General features: G+C 39.0%; 1 protein-coding gene across 2 annotated transcripts in view; it reads right to left on the bottom strand.

Moving 5' to 3' along the window:
- Positions 1-23,344, bottom strand: part of ITPR2 (inositol 1,4,5-trisphosphate receptor type 2) — a 537,798-nt gene that overhangs the window by 370,009 nt on the left and 144,445 nt on the right. For both annotated transcript variants that reach the window (XM_053554147.1, XM_053554146.1), the window contains exons 10-11: positions 12,411-12,455; positions 4,268-4,419 (exon numbers count right to left, since the gene is read on the bottom strand). In XM_053554147.1, the coding sequence (XP_053410122.1) occupies positions 4,268-4,419; positions 12,411-12,455 (197 nt within the window). The remainder of the gene's footprint in view (positions 1-4,267; positions 4,420-12,410; positions 12,456-23,344) is intronic.

The raw sequence follows: 23,344 nt of genomic DNA, 5'->3' as shown, positions 1-23,344 counted from the left end.
AGGACACCTAGAACTTCATCCAACTCAAATATTACTATTTTTTAGTAAATCTTTCCTTACCATCTTTTCTTTAACAAATATGTATATAGTGTCTATTAAGAGAAAAGCACAGTAAGTACTCTGTCTTCAAGTTGCTTAGAGTTCATCATAAAGTTGACAGAAATATGTCCTATAACATAAGGTAGAAAGCATGAGGGCCAATTAAAAAAATAAATAAAATGCCAAGTGCCTCAGGAAAAGAGATTCATTCAACAACATGGTTCTGCTTCTTCATAAAAGCAGGTAAAACCCAGGTGTCCAAGGTGCAGAAAAGGTTGGGAACCACTGCTCTGGGCCCTTAAAATTTTAAATTCTCATCTATAAACCAGCACCAGCATTATCTGAGAACTCATTGGAAATTCAGATTCTCAGGCCCTAATTCTAGACCTAGAGTAGCACAAATTGGATTGTCACTGGCTCTCCAAGCAATTTGCTATATGATAAAGTTTAAGAAGCGTGAACTATAGAGTTTAAAGCAGTGGTTCTCAACCTAATACAGTCCAAAGGGGTCGTGACCCACAGGTTGAGAACCACTGGTTTGATGTCTTAGAAACACTGGGCTTTACATTGGAATCATCTGGAAAATGACTGCTTTTTAAAAAAAAAAAAAAAAAGTAAAGCCTGTGTCTCACCTCTCAGACCCTGATTTCATTTATCTCAGTGTGGCTAGGACATGGACAGATGTCAACACTGCCCCAGTGATTCTAATTTATAGCCAACTCGAGAGGCACTGTTCTAACTCAGCCTCTAGCTCAGGAGTCCTCAAACTGCAGCCCGTGGGCCACATGAGGCGGCGTGATTCTATTTGTTCTCGTTTTGTTTTTTTATTTCAAAATAAGATATGTGCAGTGTGCATAGGAATTTGCTCATAGTTTTCTTTTTTTTAACTGTAGTCCAGCCCTCCAACGATGTGAGGGACAGTGAACTGGCCTCTGTTTAAAAAGTTTGAGACATTCAGTGGGGAAAAGATTCCCTATTTAACAAATGGTGCTGGGTGAACTGGCTGGCAACCTGCAGAAGACTGAAATTGGACCCACACCTTTCACCATTAACTAAGATAGACTCTCATTGGATTAAAGATTTAAACTTAAGACATGAAACTATAAAAATACTAGAGGAGAATGCAGGGAAAACCCTTGAAGAAATTGGTCTGGGTGAGTATTTCATGAGGAGAACCCCCCGGGCAATTGAAGCAGCTTCAAAAATACACTACTGGGACTTGATCAAACTAAAAAGCTTCTGCACAGCTAAGAACACAGTAAGCAGAGCAAGCAGACAGCCCTCAGAATGGGAGAAGATATTTGCAGGGTATATCTCTGACAAAGGTTTAATAACCAGAATCCACAGAGAACTCAAAACGCATCAGCAAGAAAAAAACAAGGGATCCCATCGCAGGCTGGGCAAGGGATTTGAAGAGAAACTTCTCTGAAGAAGACAGGCGCAAGGCCTTCAGACATATGAAAAAATGCTCATCATCTTTAATCATCAGAGAAATGCAAATCAAAACTACTTTGAGATATCATCTAACTCCAATGAGACTAGCCTATATCACAAAATCTCAAGACCACAGATGTTGGCGTGGATGCGGAGAAAAGGGAACACTTCTGCACTGCTGGTGGGAATGCAAATTAATACATTCCTTTTGGAAAGAGATATGGAGAACACTCAGAGATCTAAAAATAGATCTGCCATTCAATCCTGTAATTCCTCTGCTGGGCATATACCCAGAAGACCAAAAATCACAACATAACAAAGATATTTGTACCAGAATGTTTATTGCAGCCCAATTCATAATAGCTAAGTCATGGAAAAAGCCCAAGTGCCCATCGATCCACGAATGGATTAATAAATTGTGGTATATGTATACCATGCAATACTATGCAGCCTTAAAGAAAGATGGAGACTTTACCTCTTTCATGTTTACATGGATGGAGCTGGAACATATTCTTCTTAGTAAAGTATCCCAAGAATGGAAGAAAAAGTACCCAATGTACACAGCCCTACTATGAAACTAATTTGGGACTCTCACATGAAAGCTATAACCCAGCTACAACTTAACAATAGGGGGAAGTGGGAAGGGAAGGGGGGGGTAAAGGGAGGAGGATCGGTGGGATCACACCTGTGGTGCATATTACAGGGGTATTTGCGAAACTTGGTAAATGTAGAATGTAAATGTTTTGGCACAGTAACTGAGATAACGCCGGAAAGGCTATGTTAACCACTGTGATAAAAATGTGTCAAATGGTTTATGAAGCGAGTGTATGATGCCCCATGATCACATCAATGTATACAGTTATGATTTAATAAAAAAAAAAAAAAAAAAGTTTGAGGACTCCTGCTCTAACTCTTGATATGTAAGGGTTACTGCCAGGATTAAATAAGAAATATTTATAAATAATGTAACACAAGGCTCAGCACATACAAAGCACTCAAGGGTTATATTATAATAGTATTTCTTAATAAGTATTAATTAATGGTTAGCTTTAATACAATTAACAACAATACATGTCAACACACAATCTGTACTGAATAGGGTTTCAATGGTTGTGAATAGTAACATATTAACACCTCTATACAAAGTGAGGCTTGGGGCCTTGCCATGGGTCTGTGCATTTTATAGTAAGATCCTTTTATCATTTCCTTATGCAAACTCTCTCAGTTAAAGTTCCAGAAGGCCTCCATTTTTGCTGAATTAAATTTAAAATGAGTAAAGTCACAGTAAGGATTAAAATTCCCAATTCTGGGAAGAGAAGGCCAGAGATGACCTGGATCAAGTAAAACCTTCAGAGGGGATCTGTCTACAGGCTTATGCTGGTGGAACAGAGAAGAGGGAGAAACGGAGTCACATAGGTCAAGATCCAGCCACATTTCTCACAAATGAGAACCACCATGAAACACCTAGGAAGCTCAACCGGGGGGTTCTTGACAGTGTTAGTACAGCAACTTTTTACCCTCCCTGAAAGGGTAAAATGTCTGCATTTTTATGTAGGTAACTTTAGGCTAACCTGCCCAAGGCCAAGGAGAATACTGCTCTAACAAAGCTAATGAAGAACCCACTAAACCAGAGGTTCTCAACCTGTGGGCCGCGACCCCTTTGTAACAGTGAAAACATATAGCAGCATTAGGAAGGTTGAGAACCACTGCACTAGACCTAATAATACAGGAAGGACTCCTTGATGCATCTACAGCAGTGGTTCTCAACCTTCCTAATGCTGCAGCCCTTTAATACAGTTCCTGTGGATCGTGACCCACAGGTTGAGAACCGCTGATCTACAGAGAGCATCAGAGTACTACTGTCAGAAGGCAGACAGATGTAGGCAAAAGAGCTTAACTAGGATAAAATAGTCAAATTCAAACAAAAGAATGTAAGATATTCTCTTGCACAAGTTCTGGCTCTCTCATTATCAATCCCATACCCCCTCCCTCCCTCAGGTTTAACTATACCAGCCTCTGGGTCGGTCCTTACTTAAAAGCACCTAGTAAATTTCCGTTTTGTGCTCCTCCCTCTTGAAACACTCCTTCCAGATAAAAAGGACTCAATCCCTCAATACACTCAGGTCTTTTCCCAAATACCCTAACTCAGAGTGGCCACCTCTGAACAGTCTTACCTAACAGAACTTTCTACACCCTGCAATTTTCCTTAGAAGCATTTATCTCACCTGACCTTATATTTTAAGTTTATTGGTTTGTTCACTGCCTGCTTCCCCCATCTGAAAGGGCGTAACCAGTTTGTTCACTGTGGTCTTCCCAATGCCACAGGCAATGTCTGGAATGTCATCCTTGCTCACTGAGTGTCTGTGGACAGAATGACTATATAAACGAACAGATGGATGGATGAATGAATAAAATGGGATATTTGACCTAATAAAATTAAATGATAAAAGCAAAAACAAAAATGCTTTTGGATTATTTTCCATTTTAATAACCACAGGGCATACACACCATGAGAATAAATGATTCTTATAAATTTTTCAGAATTTTTTTGGTCTTATACCTTTAAATTATTTATAAGAATAAAACAAACTATGTTAATCTACTCACAAAAGAGGCACAATGCTTTACACACTTGTTCTTAGCTGATGATGCCTGCTCCCTTGATATCACAAAAATTATATTAACATTATGATTTTCACTTCTTACCTACTGGTACAATTATCCAAAGAAACATCTTATAACCATACATATATATATATATATATATACACACACACACACACTTTTTTTTTACCTTGGAACCAAGCAGTCAGCTCTCTGAAGAGTTGTGGCATCCAGCTCAAAGAGGGAAGCAATGTCATTTCCATGTGGGACAGAGACTAAAGTGTACATGATTTTCTCCCCTGCTTGGCGCTTTTTCTTTGAAGTTGGAATGTCTCCATCTCTCTGTTGAGGAAGTACAAAGTTATTTATTTTTGTCAGGTTTGATACTCAACTCACCAATTAATCAGAAGATAAAGTTTAAATCTGCATGTTACTTCTTCACATCATCCAGAAAAAGGAGCTCAGGCCTGACAGCCTTTGAGGTAATTACTATCAACAGTTGTATGCTCCTGGGGTGCGAAGCTTGATCTGCATGTCATCGAGGCTAATAGTCCAAGAGTTATGGACCCTCCCTTTGTTCCCTTAAACCTATTCACAAAGTTGTAGTTTTGACCATTCCATATTTAGAACAAACACAGAGAAGAAACGGTATGTTGAATGTTCTAGGTTGCATAAATTAAAGAGCAAGCATTGCAGCATTTGGGAGCTCACACCCAGCTCCCAGAACATATTGGACATTAACTTGGAGAGAGGAGAGTCAACAGCAACACTCCCATGCAGTTCATCAGCGTGTTCCGTGAGATCCAAAAACACACTATAGTTACAAGATACAAGGAGATCACACACGTAACCTTTGGTGATGATGTGAAATTTGGTCAATATTTCCAGCACACCCCACCCCACTGAAGCAGGGAACAACACAAGATCAATGATTATGTATTTCCACTTGACCTTCCCCAAGTCCCAATGCCTCATGGAAGGACTGGATGCACAAGAAACAGAAGAGCAGTATAGTAAACACAAGATGAGCTTGGTAATTAAGTAGACAAATACAGTTACTTACACATATTTATGAAAGCAAGTGAAATTTTAAAATGAAAGAGAGAGGGACGGATAGGCAGACAGACAGACTGCCATTACACTACTACAGGAAGGTGTGTGAAACTGAAAGAAGGAGCAGATTCTCAAAAGGGAAACACAAATAGTCTACATCCACTGACAAGTGTTCATTTAATGGCAACTGTGAAACGAGATTTTACCCTTGATCATTTCAAAACATTCCCTTGGAGTCCCACCTCCTCCATCATTCCAAGACTGTGACTATCATTTTCCCTTAGGTCAGAAAACCTTGAAGTTTTGTTTCTGATTTCTCCCATTAATGGTGCACCAATTGGTAGCCCTGCTGAACTGTGAATGGCCAGAGGTCCCCAAACAGGAGCAGGTCTGTGATCTGCTAAATCTCACATGGTACTCTGTTCATCTTTGATCTCTATGTCTTCCCCAGAGACCAAAATTCAGAGTTAAATGAAGGCAGGGGTCCTGTACCAAGCTCTCCTGATATGGTTTGACCTCCATAACAGTTGTTTATAATCAGTAAATACAAACTCTGTTCACCGATCAGAAAAAGGCACTTAAAGGCGGGCACGGTGGTTCACGCCTATAATACCAGCACTTGGGAGGTGAGGCAGGTGGATTGCCTGAGCTCGCAGGTTCAAGAGCAGCCTGAGCCAGAATGAGACCTCATCTCCAAAAATAGCCGGACATTGTGGCAGGCGCCTGTAGTCCCAGCTATTTGGAAGGCTGAGGCAAGAGAATCGCTTGAGCCCAAGAGTTTGAGGTTGCTGTGAGCTATGCTGCCATGGCACTGTACCGAAGGCAACAAAGTGAAACTCTGCCTCAAAAAAAAAAAGAAAGAAAGAAAAGAAAAAGGCACTTAGAATACTGAAGTAGAGATGGAGGAAAGGATAAAATGTACACGGTAAGCAAGTTACATGATGAGGAGAGTGGCAGGCAAAGAGGAGGAAGAAGGTTTAAGAAAAGGAAGCGAAAATTCTAAAGAGAGAAAAGGAAGTTTGTTTTTAACCACATGCTCAGTAACATGAAAACTTGGGGAGAAATAGAACAGGAAAATTACAGTCACCGAGACATAGTATAAAAGAGCTTTTGTCCCCAGATTTCGCAATGCTTTATTACAGCCAAAAGAAAGGCCCTCCAACACACTAAGTGTCGTTAACACACGTGAGAAAAGACTGTCTCGGAATGTCAGAACACAGAGATTATGAACAAGATCATTCATTTATAGAAAAAGCCCGAAGGATTTTTATAACTATGTAGAGGATGGGATTTGGGAACAAGAGGCTTAAGTGGACTACTGGAAAGGCACAATTAAACTATGATATTAACTAAGGAAAACAAGATATCAATTACATTGAACCATGTTTGGAGAAAGACTTTATGAACATAAGATCAATGTGTAACCTAAATAAATGAGAGTCACTGAACAAGAATTTAAGTTTCTCTCACCATTGTCTGGTGTAGATGCAAAGAATAAGTATGCTAGTCTTCATGGACAAATATCATATCCCTGAAAGAAATATGTGTCATCTAATTTCCTGGCTTTCCTAAACACCAGTATTCTAATTATAATTTAGTTTTTGATATAGATTTACCCTCAAAAAAATGCACTAATTGACCCAACTATTTAGATGTAATCAGCCATTGAAAGTTGGCATTGCAGTTTATACATCAGTCATTTGTAAGTTCATTTAGTAGGAGTCAATTCTCCTTCTTCTTTTGGAATAAAATGAAGTGAATTTTCTAGACTTAGATCAGATGACCAGATCCAAGGTTCCTAAAGATTATCCTCCAACCCACACTCCTTGATAATGTTTTCTTGTAGGGGCCCAACAAGAGTAGTCAGGTACCTCTCTATTCTTACATTCTTACACTGCAACAATGAGAATCTTTTCCAACCATAGAAAAAACTCATTAAACTCATAACACTATTTAAGGCTTGTGGTAAAATGTACTATTCTACCCTTACATGATTTGTTATACATAATCATAATAAAACAGCTTTAATGAACAGAAAAGTTCCACATATAAATAACATGTTAAAACTGATTACATGTGAATAAGAGCTTTTAACACTTTTAGAAGTTTTTTTTTAAAATAGTGCTATAGTCTTAAGCATTCTGCTTTTAATCTATTGTACTCTTTAAATTTCCCTACTAAACTCTCCTTTGTAAACAGTTTGACAGTAAACTTCAAGCCAGACCTGGGAATTTGCTGCTCAAGCCAGTCTCTAATGAAATTTGAATCATGAGTGATAAGTATTACAACTTTTGTTTTTTTTCTGAGACACAGTCTCATTCTGACACACTGGGCAGAATGTCACAACATCATGGCTCACAACAACCTCAAATTCCAGGGTTCGAGCAATCCTCTTGCCTCAGCCTCACAAGTACAGGTGGGACTACAGGCACCCACCACAACACCTGTCTAAATTTTTTTTCTATTTTTAGTAGAGATGGGGGTCTCATTCTTGCTCAGGCTGGTCTTGAACTCCTGAGCTCAAGTGATCCTCCTACCTTGGCCTCCCAGAGTGCTAGAATTACAGGCATGAACCACCATACCCAGCCAAGTATACAACTTTTAACATTTGAATCAAGTTTCAATATAGAAAAAGGTCAATATGATATCTTCATAGCATGAAGACAATTCAGTTCAAATTGTGTGCTTGTGGCTGGCTCTTGTTTATAAACCTATATCGATTTTGAAGAAAAAAGCACAGAAACACTAGCGCCCTATACAGAATTACAGAAGCGCAATGCCCAAACTCTTGCATCATGAAAATACATTCAGGGACAAGACAGCTTAAACGGGTGGTAAATTTAACATCAGATGTACAAGACACACTCAATTTAGAGTAATGCAGGGCCTCTCAGAATATTAACGTAGTCTACTGAGCTCTCAGCAAATGGGCATTTTTCAGTGGGAAGGAAAAGCACACGGCCTCTCAGGTTAAATGTGGAGAAGGTCCCTTCTGGAAAGACAGCCAAGTCAACTAATGCGTCTGCCCTCCTGGGGCCTGCAGGCAGCTGCGCAGCAGGCAGCGTCTAGAACACCTTCTCTGTTGACTCATTTGTGAGTCACTGAATTTTTAGCAGAGACATCAACATCACGCTGCAGCTCTGTTGTTGGGAGCCGAGACATTCTGTAAGAAACAATGTCTGCATTTTCAGAGCTGATTCAGTCCTGCAAGCAGCCAGGGCAGCATACTGATGCGCAGGCATCTGCGTTTTTCTTTACATCCTCTGGTGCTCTCACTACTGACTTTATGTAACCAGGAGCCATACTGCCATTTAAAGCTGCAAACTCCTTTTCTCCTGACAAGGTTCCTTAACAAACTATTACTCTCAAACTCTTTTTTACTTTTCATTTCCTATCTCTTATCATTGATGAATATATACTAAAACTCAAGGAAATTTGGGGGGGTCTTCTTTCAGAATTTGGTTCCCCCCCAAATTCTAGAGAACAGAATTTTTAAAAGTTTCCTGGTTCTGAAAAATTTCTATTTCTATAGGTAAATGTACATAGAGCAATGGTTCCCAACAAGAGTAGACTTTATGACCTTCCGGAGGGGGCTGGGAGGGGGGCACTTAGAAATTTCTGGACATACTTTTAGTTGCCACAGTTAGGGACAGAAGGGAATGCTACTGGCCCCTAATGAGTGGAGCGCCTAGATGCTAAAAAATAAATATCCTATAATGCAGAAGGACTTCCTCCCACAAGAAAGACCTACCCAACCCAATATGTCAATATGGCTGAGGTTGGGCCGGGAAACCCTGACACCGACAAAAGACATTCCTGTGAAAACTCAGATCACATTCCACATAAATATGGTAATGTTACTATGGGTGGTGTTATTCCAAAAAATTCCCCTTCAAAGAGCCATTTGAAAAGATGCAGCCTTTCAAGGAGAAGAAACTAATGACTGTCAAGTTCCCAGCTGGGCTTGACACGGTTCCAATGTTTACAGGGTCCCTGTGGATGCTGTACATTTGTAAGATTGGAAATAATAGACTCTTTTATAGAATAAATGCAGCAATTTATGTCTTAATGGGCGCTCTGACACACACCGCCTCATTTGAGCAGCACCATGCATTAACCTTTGAAACTTCAAAAATGGAAGGCAACACTTTGATAAAGGTTTCTAAATTACAGGAAAAATATTAACTGAGCATTAAATAGAAAACATGGGGAAAATTGGGAAAGGAAAAATTAGCATGGTCACAATGAACTCAGTGTTACCGGAACCCAGATCAGAGGTAAAATACCGTTCTGTTTTGGGAAACTGATTTCCTATTTCGTAGGCTGGAGATAAACTCTAATGGTTCCTTTGTCTTCCTCTCTAGACAGAAACATAATTATTGCTATGTGGTAAAAATAAGGAACCATATTATTAGCCTTATCATTCCATATTCCCAGTTTTTACTCTCAAGCTCGATGTTCTGGAGAGGGAAAAAATACTAAATCAAATGTCTCCAGCTGGATGTCTCTCTAAGTGACAGACAAGACCCAGTCATAAACTTCTACAGCAAAAGCAGACCCATCTGTGTTGTGTGCAATTAAAGTATTGCCAGGGACAAGGGCTTCAACAGAAGAACATTCTCACCTTCAGAGGTGAATGAAGAAATTGTGTCTTAGAATAAGAAGAAAAAAAGCTATTAACAGCTTGATTAGTGCAAAGAGTGAACTTCACTACAAATTTATATTTTCTGTGCTGTTCTGTAAACCTTCATAGTGTATACAGTCCCTCAGTATCTGTGGAGGGGGTTGGTTCCAGGCCCCCTGCAAATACAAAAATCTGCTCAAGTGCTTTATGTTACATGCCATAATATTTGCATATAACTTATGCAGAGCCTCCCATATACTTTAAATCATCTCTAGATTACTTAAAATACCTAATACAATGTAAATGCCATGTGAACAGTTAATACCTATATTGTTTTTCCATTTATATTATTTTTATTGTTTTTTGCTGAATTATTTTTGATCTGTGGGTAGTTCAACACACAGATGTGAACCCATCTGTAAGTATGAAGGTAAACTGCATCCTCCCATTCTTCTCTGCCCACAATGTTTAGCATCCTCAAACATCATGAAGCAGACGAGAGATGAGCACAGAGATTTAGTTCACTTGCACAATCTGAGGGCTTTGACATGATGTCCTTTTAATAGAAACAAATCTTTTATTCAAGGAGTTGCATCAGTCTGATCTCATTTTATCCTCATGACATCAGGGAAGGTAAACAGGGCAAAGATCTTTATCCCTTCACACAGGTAAGGAAACTGAGGCTCAGGTAAAGCTGTCTCATTTGTCCAAGGCCACACAAGTTCATGATGGTGCAAGAAACAGAGCTCCCCTGGCCCTGTATGGTGCTGAATTCACACAGAATATTATAGAAATACACCCTGAGAAACAGAAAATCAGCCTCCAACGTCCAGTAGGTGACCCTGGACTCCCAGGGAGGCCATGTGTTCTCTGTTGAACACGAAGAATTTCTGTTGATGTCACAGAACACCAACAGCAGACAAGGCCATTCTGTGATTGTGAAGGATCAGGACAAAAAGACAACCACTCCCTCATCACGTCTGAACACAGTCAAACAGGAAGATTATCCAACCCACAGAAATTAGGAAATGATTGGGTGGCGCCTGTGGCTCAAAAGAGTAGGGCGCCAGTCCCATATACCAGAGGTGGTGAGTTCAAACACGGCCCTGGCCAAAAACTGCAAAAAAAAAATTATGAAATGATCCTTTCTCCTGGCTAATATGAGTGACTGCAGTGTCTTCAGAAGTCTGTCTTTCCCACAGATATTAAAAATGAAGATACTGACTGTAGAATTACTTCTATTTCCGATGGCATTCTTATCCACAGCAAAGATGCACTTCCTTAAATCCTCCCCATAATCACCTTATAGGAGCCCAAATCCTGCAAAAGTTATCTCTAACGCGCTCCTACCTCCTACACAGGTCCCCACCTGTCTGCGCTTCCTCACTGCATGGGAACTTGTTTTACTACAAGTGTGCTCCTGGTGGTCTTTGGCTAGAGGCAGCTGACAAGCGGACAAGCTCATAGGAAGAACAAAAGAAGCCATGATTTATACTCAGCTTTTTAAACCTGAATACTGATAGCATTTTCATAAATCATAGGAAAGTAAGAACACAACAGTCCCGGGTGAGCCATGTGAAGCCAACAGGAGAAGAGCCCACCCAGAGTGATAAAACTGAATTACAAATAGAAGGTCCGATTAATGGACTAAAGCTACCTATATCTTTAGGGACATTCTGATATAAATTAAAGGTTTCACTGGCCAACGCCCTGATACTTCAACTTCATTTGCATTGTACGTCTGGTCGTCAGATGAAGAAGGGAGTCGAACAGGATTGAATACAGTTCAGAAATTCAGATTAGATTCACTTCCCCTATGTCAGAATCCTCACAAACATGAAGCTGTGTACCCATGTAAAGACAGTGGTCATTTTAATTAAACATTCCAGCTCTTTCTATCAAAGGGTAGAATTTTGAGTGATGCTGTAATAATACCTACCAATTTCAAAAGAGAATGCTAAATTCCTAAGAAAATTGACCTACACACCGTCTACATCTAAATATTTGGTTCAATTGCTTTAAAAAATTGCTTAAAAAATAAAAATCCATCCCATCATCCAGAGATTGTTGTCCTGAATTTCTGAATTTTTAATTGAATAAAGTCATGTCGTTACCATAAAGTCATCTTCTTTACAAATGATGATGAAATGAGCAGGACGAATAATACATATTTTCATGAAAATTGGCTTTAAAATAAAATGAGGCACTTTTCAATCAACATCCTTTTAAATATCAGAAAAATCAGTCACCTAGGTATGTCATGCTTGAACTTCTCCACAAATAAGAACTCAAATTATTTTGAATTCAGGAAAGCATCTTACCATTTTATCATGTCATAATTCTGTTTTTCCTTCCTAATTCCTGTGCACTTCTAGAAATGCAACCTAGTCCCATCGGATCTCCCAGACACCAGCTGCCTTCAGCATTCTACCATAAATGACCTCCAAGTTGCTAGAAATCCTCCTGAGTACCCATTACTGGACATCTTATAATCTAAGCCATTATCATCTTTTATCTTCTATTTTTTTAAGATAAAACCTCTACTCAGAGAATCTCAGTCCCTTGTCTTCAAATTTGCTATTAAATTTTCAATGTCTCCATATAAAATATAAACAATTTGTTTAGGATGTGTTGGGGGAAAACCAAGTCTACTTACCACATTCTTTCCTTCATTTTGGGCATCTCGATAATCAGGATTAAGCTAAAAAAGAAAGCAAAATTTATTTTGAATTGCTACTAAAAGCACATTAAAAAGGCCAGTAATCTTTCATTCAGTTCCACCCTTAACTAAGTTAAACATAAAAACAAGCTAAGAAAGAAACTATTGGTAAATATGACAATTTAAAATATTATGGTGGGCTAGTTCGATCAGTAGCAGGATTGGAGAGTGGACCCCAGAGAGCCCTGAGCAGCCCAACCACCTCTGCCAGCCTAGTTACCATCACACATCAAGAGGAGCCATAGCTGCCAAAACCAACCCCAGTCACCATGACCGCAACCAGGAGCAGTGAGGCCGAGACCCAGCAGCCACCCACTGCCCCCGCCCTCAGCGCTGATGACACCAAGCCCAGCACCACGGCTGAGGTCATGACACTCTACCCAGGGCGACAGACTAAGACTCTGTCTCAAAAAAAAAAAAAAACAAAAACAAGTTCAAGTAAACATGCCCTCTGTGTAAGGCACCAAAATAACATGCACACTAAAAGGACAATATACACAGAATACAATAATATAAAGAATATACTACAAAAAAGGAGTAAGGAAGATTTCGATATAAATGAAAACATAAACACAAAATTAAAGTCCATGTTGGCAGCAATAAAAAGCACAGTTAATCTTAGAGAAAATGAGTGAGATAAGAAACTGAATAACTACCCCTCAATACAGAAGGAAGCTATCAAGGAAAAAGAAAATAGTCACAGAGAACTAGCAAAGAGGACTATCAACAACAAACAGGAAACCTGGGCACTCTCAAGGAAGAGAGAAAGTGGAACACAAGCACTAATTAAAAGGCAACAGAAAATAAAACTCTCTACCAGGCACAGCAGCTCACACCTGTAATCCCAGCACTTTGGGAGCAAAGCCTTGGCAACATATTGAGACTATGTCTCTACAAAAAAAATTTTTAAATAGCTTGGTGTTGGGCAGCACCTGTGGCTCAGTGAGCAGGGCGCCGGCCCCATATACCAAGGGTGGCAGGTTCAAACCCGGCCCCGGCCAAATCGCAACAACAACAACAAAAAAAATAGCCGGGCATTGTGGCGGGCACCTGTAGTCCCAGCTACTCGGGAGGCTGAGGCAGGAGAATCGCCTAGGCCCAGGAGTTGGAGGTTGCTGTGAGCTGTGTGACGCCACAGCACTCTACAGAGGGCGATAAAGTGAAACTCTGTCTCTACCAAAAAAAAAAAAAATAGCTTGGTGTTTTTGGGTGCAGAATATAACTACAAAAGGGACTTTACCTAACAAATGATGCAAACATTGTAAGGTACCCTCCCATTAACCTGAAATTTAAAAAAAAAAAAAAAAAAAGCTTGGTATAATAGCAAACCCCTATAGTCCTAGCTACTTGGGAAGCTGAGGCAGGATGATCACTAAAGCCCAGGAGTTCGAGATTACAGTGAGCTATGACTGCACCATTGCACTCTAACCTTGATTTGGATTAGTCCCAAATCAAGACTAACTTTGCTTTTAGAATCCAAGAATGAAAGGTAGAATGTCAGAAAGTGAGTTAAGTGGCCGCCTTTCTACTGATTGATCAAACTCAAGGAAACAATTTTCACATGCTAGTGAAGAAAATTCTAGTATAGTTCCTAATGGGGTTTATTCACCTTCTTTAGTCAAGTATCAGTGTCATTTTATCTATTTGGTTTTTTTTTGTTTTGTTTAAAGAATCCCAGCTTTTCTCTTAAATTAAAAAAAAAAAAAAATCCATTGACTTAGCGCCCATAGCTCAGTGGTTAGGGTGCTAGCCACATACACTGAGGCTAATGGGTTTGAATCCAGCCAGGGCCTACTAAACAACAATGATGATGACAACAACAACAACAACAACAACAAAAATAGCTAGGCACCATGGCAGGCACCTGTAGTCCCAGGTACTTGAGAAGCTGAGGCAAGAGGATCACTTAAGCCCAAGAAGTTGAAGTTGCTGTGTGCTGTGATATCACAGCACCCTATTGAGGGTGACATAGTGAAACTCTGTCTCAAAAAAAAAAAAAACCACACCAAAATTTTAACTAAATTACATCTTAAAAATATGCAATATGTTTAACCAAGGATATGTTATGGTCAAAGTTTCCGTTCCATTCAGTACACGATAGAATAGTTGGTTATAGACACTGTGAAAGTAAATTCATGCTGAAAACCACAACGTGTCCATCACTAAAACATGCACAAAAATGGGAATTAATGTACCTCAGTCAAACACAAAATAATCTGTGCCTTCTGAAACTTAGATCATAATCTATCCCAAAGACAGTTGTTACTTTCAAAAGTTCAATCTTTACACATTTCACTGCTGAGGATCATCCACCCCTGATTAAGCTGTGTGGGGAAACAAATTCCAGATTGTCCTATAAGGAAATACCACAGGCCTGAGGAAAGACCACCTAACCCCCACAGAACTCAGCGTCTTCATCTGCAAAATAAGAAAATCTCTACTACTAAAAATGTGTGTATTTTTTGGCAATGCTAAAGATGGTGCCAATCATTTAGATTTTGCCTCATCTGTGTATCACAGGCTACATGGTTCTTTAAAATAATTAACATAGAATGATTACCTCAGTAAATTCAATAAGGTATAAATAATAATAATAATAATGAGAAGGAGGAGAAGGGAAAGGGAGAGAAAAGCTGCCTACAATGTACACAGCTATGATTTAATAAAAAAAAAAAACTGCCTAAACAAATCTATGTCTATATACACTTACTGTTATTAGGAAAGGCTGAATAAATACATACTTTAAACTATACGCTGCTTTCTCTAAATATAACAGCAATAATTTTTAAAGTAATAGACTAAAGATGAATAGGAAGAAATATTATTTTTAAGAAAGGGGAAAAAGATATGGTCATACGAATCTTTTGGGACTTAAAAAATGTCCTTATGTTAAAAAATAAATGATAAATCTGGCACTGGAGAGCTAATATGCTATTCAATCATTTCTTCAATAAATATTAATAGAGCATCTATAATGGGCAAAGCATTGTGGTATATGGTATTCTAACAAGGACAAAGAGAAGATGGTCCCTGGCCAGAAGACCTCACAATCTAGGAGGGAAAATAAGACATAAATACAGACAGCTGTAATACAAAATAAAATGTGACAAGAGATATAAGACAGGGATGAATAATTTATAAATAATATAGGTCAGAGGAAGGAGGGATCTGTGATGGGCAAATTTATTCACAAATTATTCATGGAGAAGGTAGCATCTGAGATAAGCCTTGAAGGATGGGTAGAATTTTAACTGGTAGGGAAGGCAGAGGTGAAAACAGCAGAGCTGGGCAGCAAATGCCACCTAGATGAGAAAAATGAGATTTGTCGAGAGAGGCCTCATCAAGGCCACTTACGGAATATTTTTAATATGCTTTTAAAGGTTAATTTGTTTAACCTCACAATTAAGCTACACGTCAGGATTCCCGGCTCTGGTTTACAGATGAGGAACCTGTGGCACGTCACATGAAGTACCTTGGACAATGTCACAGTGCTTGGGAGTGGCAGAGTAGCAGGCATAGGCCTGAGGACTCCAAAAGTACATCTGTTAGTTACTACACACGGAGAGGTGTGACCCAAGGTGGGAAGGAGGGTCAGTCCAGACTACCGGGGGCCTTTAAACCATAGCGAGTGCTGTGTTCTTCAACCTTCTTTATCTCACGGCACACTTGAACCTATAGTTATACTTCTGTAGCACACTTAAATTATGTTGATCAAAAAAAAAAAGCATAAAAAAGAATACGTTACTGTGCTTTGAACTTCTTTTGACAATAATTTAACTAGTGATCATTAAAAATTTTCACAGCACATCTAAAAATCTCTCACGGCACAGTGTGCCTCAGCACACCATTGAAAGTCACTAGGCTAAGGGTTTGCATCTTATTCAGATGTGAGAAGACAAAAGAGGGAACATAATCAAAGGCAGTGTTCAAAGGCAAGGAAGAAAGGCCCAGATAAAGATAAACATGGTGGAATGGAAAGGAGAAAATAGATGTGAAAGATTTTGCAGATAAAATCAGTAGACTCTGGGGTGGCGCCTGTTGCTCAGTGACTAGGGCGCCGGCCCCATATGCCGAGGGTGGCGGGTTCAAACCCAGCCCCGGCCAAACTGCAACAGAAAAATAGCCGGGCGTTGTGGCGGGCGCCTGTAGTCCCAGCTGCTCGGGAGGCTGAGGCAGGAGAATCGCGTAAGCCCGAGACTTAGAGCTTGCTGTGAGCCGTGTGACGCCACGGCACTCTACCCGAGGGCAGTACAGTGAGACTGTCTCTACAAAAAAAAAAAAAAAAAAAAATCAGTAGACTCTGAATGTATAAACTGTGGGAGAAAAATGTGTATTCTGACTCCTGAGTCAGTCGATCCAAAACTGAGATAAATTTATTGAGTTTGTACGGCAAGTAGCGTATCCAAGATCAAATTCATAGCTCCCTGCAGCCAGGGAGTGGGTGAGAGAGAGAGAACATGAAGACCCATTACTAATCTTTGCAATCTTCTTTCTTTTTTTTTTTTTTTTTAAGACAAAGTCTTACCCTGTTGCCCTGGATAGAATGCTGTGGTGTCATCAAAGCTCACAGCAACCTCAAACTCTTGGACTCAAGGGATCCTCTTGCCTCAGTCTCCCAAGTAACTGGGACTACAGGAGCCTGACACGACACCCAACTAGTTTCTCTGTTGTTAGTAGAGATGGGGTCTCATTCTTGCTCAGACTGATCTTGAACTCCTGAGCTCAGCTTAAGCAATCCACCTGCCTTGGCCTCCCAGAATGCTAAGATTACAGGTGTGAGCCACTGTGCCTGGAATGCAGATTCTTCGTTTAAGTGGCCAAAGAGGAACAGATAGAAGTCAGGCATGGTGCAAAGTGGTGGAAAGAGAGAAAGAGGGAAGCATCATGAATACATAGGTGATGAAAGTCATGACTGGACCACAATCAGATGAAGGACAATGGCACCTTTTCATCTAACACAGTAGCAAGAAGACCAGAAGCTCAAAAGTCCACAATACGTGTTCATTTTCTTTTAAGAAAAATGTTACTTTTTTACAATAAAATGTGTTTGATTTATTTTTATTGTATATGCCATTAAAGTCACAGTCATGGGTATATTTTAAAATAATTATATTTGCATGTTCAGAGCCAATCTATTCTTCTGATTAATAAGTCTAAAAAAAGAAATGGGAAAATAATCTTTACTGAGTGTTTATGTGTGGCTGGCACAATTTATATATTTTGATATACAATATTTATATGCATATGCAGAAGGTGTGTTATAACATGTTGATTTACTATACTTATGTATATATACACACCTATAAATCAGGCCCTATGAATATAGCATGGTTGATACGGTTGGTAAAGAACTAAACATAAAAACATAGGGATATTTACAACTAAAGCCCTAATACTCCTAAGATTCTCTACTAATGTATAGTTTCACGAGTTCTAAGTTTTTAACTAGTTAATTAAATCCGATTCCTCAAAGTTAGGAAATAAGTGTTTACTGCCATCTGGTGGAAATTTTGCTCATCTACAAACAAGTAAGCTAGTCTTTCAAAGGGCAATACAAAATCTTTAACAAGTAAAATTATTTTTTTATTACTCTCTCTAGTTTTCAAGAGGATCATTAAAAGTTGTCCCTTTAGTAATATCCAAAGAAATAAAATGTAAAAGGCAGGAAATCATCAATTGTGAAGCTTGATTTATAATTCTTCCCGTGACTTATAATTCAAACCATTTACCAAGGCTCCCATAGTATCTTATTAAAAACAGGTAAAATTACTGTTTCCCTCACGGTCATATTTGTGATCTCCCCTGCACTACTAAGGTAACACAAGTAAAATACTTGTGATGAGATGTCACTGAGCACGCTGACATCTGTGCTGTGTATTAAACACTCAAACTCTATGGCCACTTACCGTCCCCTCATGTCACACATGCCCCACAGATACTGACATTAAAAGGGAGACAGTCCAGTAATATGGTTCTGTATTATATTGTTAGAGGTAATAGGTATTGAATAAGGGTCCAGTTATAAACTTTGGTTCGCTTTAGTATCTTGGAGAATAAAACTTAAACCATGTTAAATCTGATATCATCATCCTAATCCGTAGATGTTTTCCTTAATTCACAAAAACAGATGCCATTCTTTTTTTTTTTTTAATTAAATCATAGCTGTGTACATTAACACAATCATGGGGTACACTATGCTGGTTTTATATACAATTTTAAATATTATCATCAAACTGGTTAACATAGCCTTCATGGCATTTTCTTAGTTACTGTGTTAAGACATTTACATTCTACGTTTAGTAAGTTTCACACGTGCCCTTGTAAGATGCACTGTCGGTGTGGTCCCACCAGATGCTATTCTTAAATTGCTTGCAATATATGTTTTGTCTTTGTAATCAGACTACAGATTCTCCATCACATAAAATGGTCTGACTTCCTTTGGATAATGTCCCCTTCATTTCTACACAGTCAACTGGACTTATTATATGTTAGGCTGTGGCTAGACTTAACCACCAACTTTTTAAGTCTAGTTAAATTAGAGTATCATATTTCGGCACTATGTATATAAAAGTAAATTTTTAGGTGTTTTCTTTTTTCCTCATTTGTAATTAGAGTTAAGATCATAATTCTTTTTTTTTTTTTTTTTTTTTGCAGTTTTTGGCCAGGACTGGGCCTGAACCCACCACCTCCGGCACATGGGGCTGGCGCCCTACCCCTTTGAACCACAGGCACCGCCAAGATCATAATTCTTTAAACTTACTATAAGATTTAGCAGGGTCACCTATGGATGATAATACTTTGAATATTACATAAAAACTGGTATCTCGGATGGGTATGCATGACAGAAGCAACCGCCAGAGAGATCTCAATGTTTCAGAGAGTGAGTGAATATAATTATCTTCTAGATTGCAAACTCTTAAGGGACAAGGTCCATGTTTTAATCATCTTTGTTTTCTTCACAATATCAAAATAGTGTTTATACCCAGGAGTCAGTCAATAAATGACTGTGTAATTTCAGTATAACATAAATCAGGGTTTCTCAACTTCAGAACTATTGGCACTTGGGCCAGATAATTCTTTGTCATAAGGCGCTGTCCTGTGCATTGTGGCATATATAGTCCCATCCCTGGCCTCTACCTACTAGATGCCAGTAGCTCCCATTCCCCAACTGTGACAATAAAAATGTCTCCAAATCACCCTCAGTTGAGAACCACAAGTCTAGCATTAAGCCCTAATACTTTCATTACATTGTTTTTGACTTTGAGCAAAATAAATCATTTCTCTGAATCTGGATTTCCTTTTTGATAAAGTGAAATTATTGGATTTACAATAATAATCGTAGTCCCTATGACTCATCCATTCAATCATCCAATGGTAACTGAAGGCAAATTAAGTGTCAGACGCTGTGCTAAGACACAGGTGTCCGGTGCTCAGCAAAACAGACACGGGCCTTTCCTCCTGGGGAACAATACATACCTCACCATGAACTGTGATAAATCCAAAGGGATTTCGAAAATATCTCAACAGATTTACAGAGAGTACCTGTGGCATCATTCAGAATCAAAAATATATATATATATATTTTTTTTTAGAGACAGAGTCTCACTTTATGGCCCTCGGTAGAGAGCCATGGCCTCACACAGCTCACAGCAACCTCCAACTCCTGGGCTTAAGCGATTCTCTTGCCTCAGCCTCCCGAGTAGCTGGGACTACAGGCGCCCGCCACAACGCCTGGCTATTTTTCTGTTGCAGTTTGGCCGGGGCTGGGTTTGAACCCATCACCCTCGGTACATGGGGCTGGTGCCTTACCAACTGAGCCACAGGCGCCACCCTCAGAATCAAAAAATTTTTTTAAATCCTAAAATATTTGATGAAGTCTACAATGAATACTACAAGACCACAGTTTGAATTATTATACAACAGCTTTAGTGAAATTCAAGTTTATAGACAACAGAAAACTTTCAAGTTATTCAAAAGAATCTTCTTTTCTGGGCCTTATGTGGTGACTCACACCTGTAATCCTAGCACTTTGGGAGGCTGAGGCGGATGGATTGCTTGAGCCCAGAAGTTCAACACCAGCCTGAGTAAGAGCAAGTCCCCGTCTCTAAAAACTTAGCCAGGCATTGTGGCAGGTGCCAGCTACTCAGGAGGCTTGAGCCCAAGAGTTTGAGGTCGCTATGATAATGCCATGGCATTCTACCAAGGGTGTCAAGGTGAGACTCTGTCTTAAAAAAAAAAAAAATCTTCATTTCTGCTCTAGAAAATTTTATCGAAGGAACTTAGAAAAAATAAAAGCAACATATGTAAAATATTCTACTAATATGAGGCATGGAGAGAGACTTTTCAGCTGTTCTGCTAGATAAGCACTCGGTATACTCTGCCCAGTTAAGAGTAACCTCACCCAAAATGCCTATTTTATAAGTCATGGGAGTGACCAGCTGGCTGTGTATCATATCTACTATATGAACTGGACAATATCATGGAGTTTCATTGAAAGGATTTTCAATGTCTCCAGTGAGGCAGCATTTCCTATGCCAAGACATAGTAGGTTATCTTTTCCAGATAAAAGATTAAACAACTCAACTTAGCCTCTAAACACTTTTACCCTTTAAGTTATCTGACTGACAAAGAAATATCAGTTCTTGATGAGGATAATAATAATAACAAAACACCATGTTGCATTTTCTCTCCTGTCCCTCTCCCGGAAAGTGAAGAGACTTAACATGTATTGAATATCTTTTATGTACAAGGTGCTGAACATTCCCTATCTTCTTTAATTCCAGAATAATCCCATATAATATATGTTATCACCTTTTTGACACACAAGGAAACTCAGGTCCAGAGAGGTTAAATACTTGCTTAAAGTCAGACAGATTGTAAATCAGTATACATGGGAATTTTTTTCCCCACTACTCCCGGCTCTCTTTGTCACACCAGCCAATATAAATACCATAAACTCAAAGGCAATTCAAGATTACATAATCCTACACACCAGGAATGCCTAAAGCACATTAAAGCAATTATTTTATGTCTGTTAAAGGTGGAAAAGCCATGGGAAGACCGTAATGCCCTGTATATCCCGCCCTTCTGCTAGCTACTTCCCTTTAATGAGACAACAGGGTCATTCTCATTCATCTGATTATTTTAATATACTTTATAAAAAACATTTAATAACAGTTTTAATTTTCCCCTTAACTCCTACATTGTTTCTCCCTTCACTGTCGTTCTAGTTTCCCCTAAATACACTCTTGACAAAGTCACAAATAATTGCATTCTTTCCAAATGCTAGAAGTAGGTTGTGTTTCTGATCTTTTCAATAGCACTTCCTCCTTTGTGAAACTCTATTCTCCCTTGCCTGGCATTTGTGATTCAGCCCATTTGATTTTCCAATTGTTTCTTGGCTTCTTGGGTTCCCAGTCTTTTGTCCACCCTAAAAAGATGACATTCCTCATGGTTCTACCTTAAACATGTTATCACACTCTTCAGATGCCTTGATGACCTTTATACGTACAGTAAAGGCCCAAGTCTACTTTTTCAGCCCTTTTAATCCCCACATTTCTAGCAGTTGTGAAACCTGTGCCTATTAGATATCTCTACCTAGACATTTTACAAACATAATCAAAATAGAATGGAATATTTCTCTCACCAACTTGGCACCTCTTCCCATTTTCCTCAAACTGGCAAATGACATCACCAGTTCTCTGAAACTGGAATCCTGCTCTTAACCCCTAATGTCCATGGATCACCACTGCATTGATCCTGTTTCCTAAAAATGTCTTCAAACCTCCCCCTCACTGTCATCACAATGTCACTGCCTTGATTCACCTCCTCAAAATTCCTTGAAAGCATTGTGCCTCTATCCCTGCTCTGGTCTCCCTTCCTCTAAATTCAATTTCTTCTAGTCTCTTTACAAAGGCTCCAGAGCAGTGCTGTCCACTAAAACTTTCTCCTTAGAAATATTCCACATCTGCACAATCCCATATGGGGTACCTACTGAACAACTCAAAATGTGGTTGTTATGACAGAGAAACTGGCTTTTTAATTTACTTAATTCTAATGATATTAATTTTAATTTAATAGAAAACATGGGGTTAGAAATTGCATTATACTGCATAGTTGGGGAATGTTCTTCTCTAATCACAAATGTTATTTCTTATGCTCTTCTTTATTCTAAATACAAACCCAATCTCCCTAATACATATGGCCTGAACTTATGACCCTATCACTATCTGCCACCTTCCAGCATCACTTCCAAACTCACAAATAATTCTAGGACGTTGCAACTCAAAAATGTTTAGAACCCTCTGTCCTACATGGGTGACATGAACAATGTTTTCAAATTAAAGGCCTGGGCATTTTTTAGAAGCACAATGTTAAAGGATAATCGTTACTTCTCAACTACTGTCAGAGGCTAGTTACTAATTGGAAATCAATTTTTTAGCCAGTAATGGTGACTACAATCACCGTGATTTGGCCACACCACTAGACATTTTCACACCAGTAAGGACAAATGTCCTGAGTATGCCAGGATCTTGTCTGAACTTAGCTGACATAAGAAACATAAAGCCCCAGCTTAAGGATGTCCGGATTTTGAAGCTACAATTTCTACTTTGATGTTAGAATACTACACAGATAGCCCATTCTGTTACATTAGCTAAAGTCAATAGAAAATAAATTCCTAGCTTTCAGTCTTCTGATACGAATTTAATGCTTGGCCTGGCCATAAAAAAGACATTATCTAAGGTATTAAAGGTCAAAGAAAAGGTCCTCCAAATACACGAGACTCTTTAGTGGATAAGATGGCACCTGGCATTTTAAGCTGTATTCTCTAGAGAGAGAATGAAAAAGTCTTTCAAATCCTTTTTGAGAAA

This window comes from Nycticebus coucang, chromosome 12 (genome assembly GCF_027406575.1).
Source record: "Nycticebus coucang isolate mNycCou1 chromosome 12, mNycCou1.pri, whole genome shotgun sequence".
In the NCBI taxonomy this organism is placed as follows: domain Eukaryota; kingdom Metazoa; phylum Chordata; class Mammalia; order Primates; family Lorisidae; genus Nycticebus; species Nycticebus coucang.
The sequence above is the reverse complement of the archived record's forward strand: the minus strand, read 5'-3'. Positions and strand labels throughout refer to the sequence as shown.